The sequence below is a fragment of the Poecilia latipinna genome, unplaced genomic scaffold (genome assembly GCF_001443285.1).
Source record: "Poecilia latipinna isolate Pla-1442-1.1 unplaced genomic scaffold, P_latipinna-1.0 Scaffold26, whole genome shotgun sequence".
NCBI lineage: Eukaryota > Metazoa > Chordata > Actinopteri > Cyprinodontiformes > Poeciliidae > Poecilia > Poecilia latipinna.
In genome coordinates, this window is record NW_015112642.1 from 538,072 (window position 1) to 547,590 (window position 9,519).

Here is a 9,519-nt window from a genome sequence, read left to right on the forward strand (position 1 = left end):
TTTCAGTAACATTTTAGATCAGTAACTTTAGATGTATTTAAGTCAAATTTGACTAAAGTAACTGTACTTTATATTTCCTCTGTGCTTCAAATTTTACTCTTTAAAATGTGAGTTTTGTTATTATTTGGAAAAATGTCACATTTTGAGTATAAAGTCAATTGGTGAGGAGGGAAACAATTAAAGTGTAGAAAATGTTGCATTAATCAGCTAAAAAGGTCAGAAATGCTTTAAGTTTTAAACATGACATGATTAGGAGTTTACCAAAGCTTCTGCAAGTTGAATTTAATAATTATTAAGACGTTGTTAGGACGGTTAGGATGTGAATGTAGAATCATTAACAAAAGTTAAAATAATTAAGCTAACTTAATAGCTCAATTATTAAGTTAGCTTAATTATTTAAGGCCCATTGTCTGGGCCTCTATTATATAACAAGGAGATTCTAAGCAGTTATTATTTTAGATATTTTCTGAGACTTTTCTTCAATGAAAACTTTAGAGGAACGATGAACCAAGACACAGATGAAACTTTAAGTTTAAGCTTGAACTGCCAGTGCATTCCTCACAGAAAAATGAACAAAATTAAGACACTACAATTATTGCATTTAAAAGTATTTCTTTTTACATCCAGCAGAAATCCTTACAACAATTTTGTAATAATATTTTGACCTACAGAGAAATGAAGCAACATTTCCTGAGTTGTATACAGAAGTCATGTTTTCTTCAATGGCTGTTTCAACAATACGGGACGTGGTCACCAACTTAGTGTGTTTTCACGCCTGATAGTCCAGTAGACTCTGTTTGGGACCAAAATTACAGCATTTGTTACATTTCACTGTTTCAAACGAACCAAACCTTTTAAAAAACCTGTTCCCCTCCTCGCCTGTGGGGGCGCTGTACTAATAACCACTAAAGGAAACTACAAGACGTCTGAAGAAGACACTGAGAGCAACTTCCTTCTTCTAGAAATGTAAACAAAAATGAAATGGCATCAGATTATAATGGTTATTTGACCTCAAGTCATTTCTACAGCTAGTGTTAGCATCATGTGCTTGTTTTGGTTGTATTTACCCAGAATGCCCTGCGCTTCAGTCCACTTCCTGCTTTTGGAGCGGTCTCCAGTCCGCTTGGTGTTCACATAAGCATTCAATGCCGGATCAGAACTCACTTCAACCGAACCGAGACCGAGGTTTTTGGGTGAACCAGAATTTGTTGTTTTCTCAGTAATAGAAAACTAGGAAACACCAAGAAATCCTGAAGAACTTTGAGATAGAGTCAGCACTGCAAAAATACAAAATTTTACCAAATAATTTTAGTCTAGTTTAAGTTCAAATATCTCAGTACAGTTGAAGTAAGATGAAACTAACTGAAAGTAACTTGTCAGCTAGATATGACCTTATTTTAAGTGAATAATTTCTTAATATTGATGAAAAACTACTAGTTTCATTGGCAGATTATTTATAACAATATATTTTACCATGTTACAAGGTAAATAATCTGCAAATGAAACCAGATGTTTTTAATCAATAATAAGGAATTATTTACTCAAAATAAACTCATATGTCTTGCTGTATGTTAGTTTTGTCTTATTTGCACTAGAAACTAAACAAAAATACGTGGTTTTGGGTTTTTGCAGTGTTTCCATTAGTTTGCTTTTTGACACTTCTGCTGGTGAATATGTGACTCAAGTTCGCCCTTATCTAAGGAGGAAGTGTCTCAAGGATCAGGTCCGCTTTTCCCTTCATCAGCAGATGTTTTCACAATCCGTTCAAATGCAATCGCTCTTCTTTTCACTTCTCTGCAGGCTGGGAGTCGTCTGGTTAAGGCATCGGGCCTCGGAAATTAACATTTCGGAGCTGAGTGACTGACAGAGTAAACCTTTCCTCATGTGAGCTGGGTTGGAAAATTGAGCTGGTTTCATTATGGAAAATAAAATGTAATGCCGGGAGAAGAATATAAAAGAAAATTAGAAATTTTTAATGGTTTAGTACTTCTCTTCAACTGCAAACATCTCCTCCCTTAGAGGCGTGCCGAAAGTGAGAAAGGCAGTAGAGATTGAGTTTGCAGGTGGCTGCTGACACCATTTCCGAGACGATTTCAGTTTGCAGAATGACAGGAAGTTAACCCTTCTACCACTTCCTCTTTAGTCTGCGTGCCCTCCTCAAACATGGTTAGATGGTGAAGACTCAAACTCTCAAGGTGCTACAATTTGCACATTACTTGCATTTTGTGGTTCAATGTTTGATTTCATCAGTATGGAATGAAAAGTGAGTGAAGATTAAACCGAGAAGGTGTCTCAGTTGGTAGCTGCTGGTTTTCACTTTTCCAAAACTGGCGTTTCAACAAGAAAAATTTAAAATTCATCTTTCATTTTCTGCCAATGTATTTTGGTCCCAGTCAAGATTGTTATAGGACCAAACAGGAATGCTTTAGGAAACAATATGGATGCTGCAACCACCTTTAAAGGTGGCCTATTATGTTTCTATGAACAGGTCAGGATAGGTGATGGCCTATACAAAACATGCATTTTGCACAAAATCTCTCTTAAACAGTGAGATTTGTTGTGAGCTCCTTCCAGAATGAGCTGTTTTAGCCCCTTGTCACTTTAAATTGGAGCTGCTTCTGGCCCCGCCCCCAACTCAACACTTACTCTCACACACAAGAGTGGCTGCAAACAGATGCACAGTTATGCAACCGTTCATCTTTGAAAAACAGAAGTAGAGCCCCCTGTACAACAAACAACAATGCAGCAAGCAGGTTCTGAATGATAAGTCAACAACAAAACCCTTGTCTCTTCCAGCAGCCATTGTACAGCGCATACAGCGTTAAAACCAACTGACCAAACATGCTTTAATTCTGCTGTGGTTGCTAGGTAACTGTCTGGGCTTTGCTGAGGTTGCTAGGTAACAGCCAGTGCCTGCTGATTTGTGACATTACATGCTGTAATGACTCGTTTTCCAGACACCAAAAATAATTGATTTATTGCCAAAAACCAGATGGGTGTTTGTTTTTTTAAGCAATTGGTCAAAAAAAAAAAAGTAGAAACCCAAATTAAAGTACAAAAATGTGCAAATTGTGAATTTTGCATAATAGGTCCCCTTTAAGGATCATTCCCTGATTATCAAAAGATAAAAAAGTTGTAATCTTTTATATATGTGAATGTTGGCAAGATTTTTGCTTAAATCTGTACAGTGATCATTTAGGGAATGCTCCCTAAAGTTTACTATTGCAACAGCTTCTTTGGTTTTAAGAAACCATGGCAAGACTTGTATCATATATTATATGAATATTTTAATTAATTAAAATAAAGATAAATGTATTAACAGTCCTAAGCTTGAATGGAATAGCAACTGAAAACAAACCCATCCAATCAATGAAGAACAGGAAATAAACAAAATATCTTAAACATTTTTCTCTCTGAGGGGTTTTAATTCGCTCTTATTTTATTACATCAGGAAGTGGAAAACACATCAATTCATCATCAATATGCCTCCAAATGGACAAAAATGAGAGGTGAACTATACTGGAAGTCTGCCATTAGCGCCACACTGAAAACAAAGGAAACATCCACAATTTACAGCTAATTTTCCAACGTAAGAAAAACAAATCCAGGACTCCGACTTGACTCCAAATTCAGGATTAACATAATATTCACTTTGAGGAACGAGGCAGCAAAAATACAAGCTGTTGGCAGCTGATTCAACATGATTACAGACAGTTAAATGGAGATGTTTTTTTTTTTTTTTTTAAACACCCACTTTAGCTATTTCTTGGGCTATTTTGCTTTAACTTTAAATAATTAATTTAGATAATGTAGTTTAGTTTTTCTAGAGCTCAAAATGTTTGAGGGATTGTTTATGATCTGAAAAGGTTTATAACCTTATTTTATTTTTTAGCAGCTTGTGTGTTGAACTCTGCCCCAACTAAAATTAAAACCATGCATTTCATAATCTCTCGCTTCGTGTTACGTAAATGAAACCGGACTGAAGGTCTTAACATAGACCGGTATTTGAACTTCAGGGTGTTTGTGTGAAGAGTGGTGCAAATCAAATGTTGCCTCCATGCGTACCAAAACTCTGCACCGCGTTAAGTTTTACAGAAATGCAAAATAGGACTCACCAGTTCAACATGTACAACAAGACGTGGCAAGTTTCGACAAATATCGAATGCCTGAAGTTATGCATGCAGTCTTTCTCCAATTAATGCGGGTTGAAGCTGAAGTGTGCAGCCTCAGGGAACATATTTCTGCACACATTTTAAAGGAAAGTGTTTGAGTTGCACAAGCATTAAATCTAAACTTTTGGTCTCCAAGATCCCATTTTAGATTTCTCTGTCACTATTGCATTTAATCATCTGCAAAGAAAGTAGTAGTTATATTTGTAGTTGATTTCTGGCTTAAGATTGTGGATGTTTGTATTTCATCGCAAAACAAGAACAAAACTGATATTCCACAAACGTTTTTGCAAATATTGAACTCAGAAATAGATTTTTCTATGTGGTAAATTCACCAAATCTTCATCCAGGATTGCTAATTGCTAAAAGCTCTAATATGTGAATCTGACTTTAACTATATCAGGAGATCAGAAATAGACCAAATTTCCCATTTTTCAGGACCAATTTTGACTCCAAAGTAAATAGCCTAAACAACTTTTCAAAAGTTTTTACATTGCCACAGAGGACCGTAAATCCCAAGTATTGGACAAACCCAGATACATAATCAATAATAGTCACTGCTAGCTTAGCATCAGGGCTAATGGCAGCCTCAGAGTAAAACAGGAAGAAGTGTAAATTAGTTTGGCTTCTGGATATTTTAATTTTTCACTGCTTCCTACATTTTAGTTTCTGTTTTATCAAAGTCTCTTCACATGTTATGAGTCAATGATTTAAGTTTATCTTCTACAGTTTGCTCATGTTTTAAGAAGATGAAGTCAACAAAATTAAACATTGGTCAGGAATACAATCATTGACAAAAGAATTCTTTATAAACTATAAAAAATAAAATAATCCAGTTACAAATCAGATCTAAACCAAAGTTAAATCTAAATTAATTGTAATTTTTCAGGGAAGATTGTTTCATTTTGTATAAATGTTTTTACTTTGGGAAACTGGAAAGTGTTGCAAATAAGTAAAGCGCATTGAGTTTGTGAGTTATAACAGTCACATGTGGGGTTCCTCAAGGCTCTGTTCTTGACCCACTTTATTTCCAATATCTGTATGACTTCCTTATCTCATGCTGATGGCAGACAATTTTAAATCTCTTTATCAAAGTTGAGCGTTTTTATAAATATCTATCTCCTCATTTCAGCTAAATATGTAAAAATTTGAAAACAAACTGATATGCAGTGGGAAGCGCAGAGTCGTGGGATGAATGGTGGATTCGCCATAAGCAGGAGTAAGCTGGCGCCACTCAGTCCCATCTGTGTTATTTTAATCTTTTTTTTCCTCTTACATATGAGAAAAAATCCAACGATGAGAAATTACCATTGAAATAATGGAATGGTGACTTTAAAGCTACTATTCTAACTTCTGTGTACAGCTAGCTGTGCTGCAGTGCTGATGCTAGCTTGTGTGTAAACAAAAACAACATGCAAAGACTAGATTTTAGTTGTGTTTTCAAACTTCTTCACAAACCTTTATGTTACTTCTGAAGCATTGGTGTGGTCATTTTAAATGGTAACTTCTCTCATTTCCAGTAGCGGCTAGCTGTGCTACAGTGCCAGCATGAGCAAAAATTAAATATTTTTTATCTTTCTTCATAATGTTGCTTCCTTTTCATGCCTTATAGTTATTTTGAATTGCATGTCTATCTCTTTCAACCATCAGGTTTCGTGTGATTAGATCATCTGATTCGAAAGAGAACTGAGTTTCAGTTTTAATTGTTTTACCTTTTATGTGTTTTCTGGCTCTTGATTGCATTATGTTGCACTAAATTACATATTGCTGGTTTTCTATGTCAGTTTATGTAAAAGCAAATCAAATCTATACTCTTAGAGCTTAATTTTTGTTGCTGTTTGTTTCAGATGGATGATATTGACGCCATGTTCAGCGACCTGCTGGGGGAGATGGACCTCCTCACTCAGGTGAAAAACTTTCACCAATACTTCTTCCTGTTTCATTTCCACTTGGATTTATGTGCCAATTTTTTATGTCATTTCCGTCCTAAGACATAAGAAAATAAAGTAGAAAAAGAAAAGAGTGAGAAGGTTTCAGATTGAATGTGTTTACTATCAAATCAAGGATAAACTTTCTTTTCCAAATGTGGAGTACAAGTTAGTCTTCCACTCATTCGATTGATTTCAAAATCATCACTTAATTATTAGATTTCTTTCTTACTGTAAAAAAAATGCTAAAGATTTTTAACGCAAATTTAATTATACATAATTATAATTTATTAGGAAAGATTAATTCATTTGGCACATATGTTTTTAATCTGTGTGTTGCAATACCTTGAGAGTCAAATGTGTGCAAACAATCACATACGGGGTTCCTCAAGGCTGTATTCTTGGTCCACTTTATTTTTAATATTTTTCATTCCTCTGCCTCCTACAGTAGTATTATATATTTTAGCAGATGTATGTTGATGTCATAGTTTTATATCTTCGTGATCCATTACAGTCACTAATTTTGTGCAAAAACACAAAATCTTACCAGGTATTGTTTTAGTTTCTAGTTCAAATATCTTATATATAAATGAGACAAAACTAACATACAAGTAACTTTTCAGCAAGACATAGAGGCTTGTTTTAAGTCAATATTTCTTTAATATCACTTATATTAAAGAAATATCCATTATCAGATTATTTAACTTGTAACATGAGAAAAATGTCTTGTTATAAGTTAAACATCGATATTAAAGAAATATTGACTTAAAACAAGCTCATATATTTTGCTGAAAAGTTATTTGTAAGTTAGTTTTGTCTCATTTCAAGTGAACTGAGATATTTGCTTTACAAACTGGACCAAAAATACTTGGTAAGATTTAGTGTTTTTGCAGTGCATAATATTAATTTGTGACTGTATCAGCATAAACATTTGACAAATTGTTGTTCCCTGTACAGAAATAGTGATATTCTCATAAATAGTCTTATTTTGTTCTTGTTTGCAGAGTCTCGGACAGGAAACCGAACCTCCTGAACCGCTCCCCAGCACTGGGCAGGAAATCAACTTCTCTGTCGGCTTCACTGGCCTGAACGGTGACTTTCCTTTTTTTATTTTTATCAAACTCTCTCTGATACCAAGTTCACTGATAGGAAACTTGCACAATAACTTATAAAGTTACGTAAAGATAGGACACAGTCATTGGTTTCACCAGTAAAACGGAAAATTAGAAGAAAAAAAGAAATAATTTAGTTCTGTTTTATCTGTTTAACATTTCAGAGATCAAGGTTTAATCACTTTGTGTTCACAAGAGGCTGTGAAAGCAGAGCTGAGAATTTCAAAGGAAGGTCACTCCCTTGATATTCACAGAGCTCATGTTGCTCGTTTATTTCTTACAGAATATTTTTTTAATTAGATGCAAAAAGTCAGCCTTAGTTTTTGTAACAACTTGTTAGCCTTTTGTTGCTTTAAGTAAGCTAAGTAGGACTAAACTGACCCTTTAACTAATGTTTTAATGTTTTATCAAAATCCAAGAGTGCAAAAATTCAGGATATAAAATATAGATACACATTCTGAGAGATCAGTAAGCTTTAAATTCTAATGAACATTTAACACTCTAACTCAGGGGTGGCCAAGTCCAGTCCTCGAGAGCCACCATCCTGCAAGTTTTAGAAGTATCCTTACTCCAACAGACCGGGATCAGCTCTACAGAGGCCTGATAACGAGCCAGTCATTTGATTCAGGTGTGTTGAAGCAGGGATGCATCTGAAACTTGCAGGATGGCAGCTCTCGAGGACTGGACTTGGCCACCCCTGCTCTAACTGGAAGACATTTTAAATATCCAAAATAAATAAACAAAATGACAAATAAAATTAACTTTGAAGTTTTTTTAAACAAAACTGTCCTTCAAAAAAAGGTCTAGTTGAGACTGAAGACTTTTATCATCCAGATTTTGGTAAAAGAGAAAAAAAGAGATAAATGATAAATCATGCCATGAGTTTGTTTTAATTTATCATGTGATTAATTGATTTATTGATTATTGTGACAAGCCTAAGCATGTGTTCAACCATTATCAACTTCATAAAAGCCTTAATTGTTAGATTTGTGCTTACAAAGATCCACAGAATAATGGGATGAAATTGAAATAGGTCATTTTAAAAAATATCTCATATTTCGACTAATTTAGTGTCAGAAAATGGGAAACAAATTCATGTTGCTTTATGCAGTATGTAAGCTCTGCTAAAACTAAGCGCATAAAATAAGTTTGCAGATGACTTTTAAAGGCCTTAAATTTTTCTTGAAGTTGATATTTGCTGCTAAAAAGGCTAAATTGATTTAAATTTACATAAATATTTTTGCTGGATGACGGCTACAGTATGAGGCCTTTACAGTAAGCAGTTGATGGTGATGCTAAATAAAAATAGAAAAGATTTAATCTTCCAAATTATCATCAGTTTTTAGGTTGGAGGCAAATTTTTGAATACCAATGTTTAATAAGTGACAGTGATGATTACCAATACTTGGTATTTCATCAGTCCTGAATCATAATTTGATTTTTTTTAGGCTTTGAGGTTCAGGAGTGGAAGTAAAACTAAATAGAGCATGTGAAAGTAAAATAATGCATGAAGACATTGTGCATCAGCAAACTTCTGTGGGATTTTTTCTGTGAAGAAGGAAGATAAAAAGTGTTAAAACTGAAGCAAACTTCCCATTTACAATGTTCCTGAAATCTAATAAGAGCCAGTCTCAGTTTAAGTGGTCATGAAAGGACCATAAAACATTTGAATTACATCTTGATGCTTTGATTCTGCTCCACCAGCGTCAATACAAGACCTGGAGGACAATGACTTGGACGCCCTGATGGCCGACCTTGTGGCCGACCTCAGTGAGACAGAAAAGAAACTAGAAGCAGAAATCCAAGGGCTGAACGCGCCACCGTCATCTTCATCAGACCTGCCGCCTCCGCCCAAAGGCCTGGGCGTCCAGCCTGCCTCCTCCATTACATCACCACCGTCTCCAGGAAATAACAGAAGCAGCAGTGTCACCACCCCATCTTCCTCCACCTCCTCGCCCCTGCCGCTTCCGCAGTCATCAAAACCCACAATGGTACGGCTCCTCTCTCTAGAAAAGGTCACTGTCATCTAGACATCAATTCCAACCACCTTTTCTCCTCTGGAGGTTCAGATTTTAAAAGAAGTGAGAGTTTGAATGAAGGTAACAAACATTTGGAGGAGTTTACTCTTTAGATGGACAATACAAGGCTAAACACCAATGTGGAAAAAATATTTTTTCAGTTCACTCATCACCACATGTGGGTGGAGTTCCCAAAAATTGCACTCAAGTAAAAGTAGAACTACTTCAATGTATTATTACTCAAGTAAAAGTAAAAAGTATCCAAAAATGACTGAAGAGTAAAAAAGCATTT

General features: G+C 35.1%; 1 protein-coding gene across 3 annotated transcripts in view; it reads left to right on the forward strand.

The window, feature by feature from the left end:
* The window catches only part of apbb1ip (amyloid beta (A4) precursor protein-binding, family B, member 1 interacting protein), a 28,234-nt gene that overhangs the window by 4,854 nt on the left and 13,861 nt on the right, over nt 1-9,519 (forward strand). For 2 of the 3 annotated variants that reach the window (XM_015038473.1, XM_015038483.1), the window contains 3 exons: nt 6,017-6,076; nt 7,102-7,189; nt 8,914-9,200. In XM_015038473.1, coding sequence (XP_014893959.1) covers nt 6,017-6,076; nt 7,102-7,189; nt 8,914-9,200 — 435 coding nt within the window. Of the gene's footprint in view, nt 1-3,861; nt 3,867-6,016; nt 6,077-7,101; nt 7,190-8,913; nt 9,201-9,519 lie in introns of those variants that run through there. The other variant, XM_015038489.1, reaches the window with a different exon arrangement.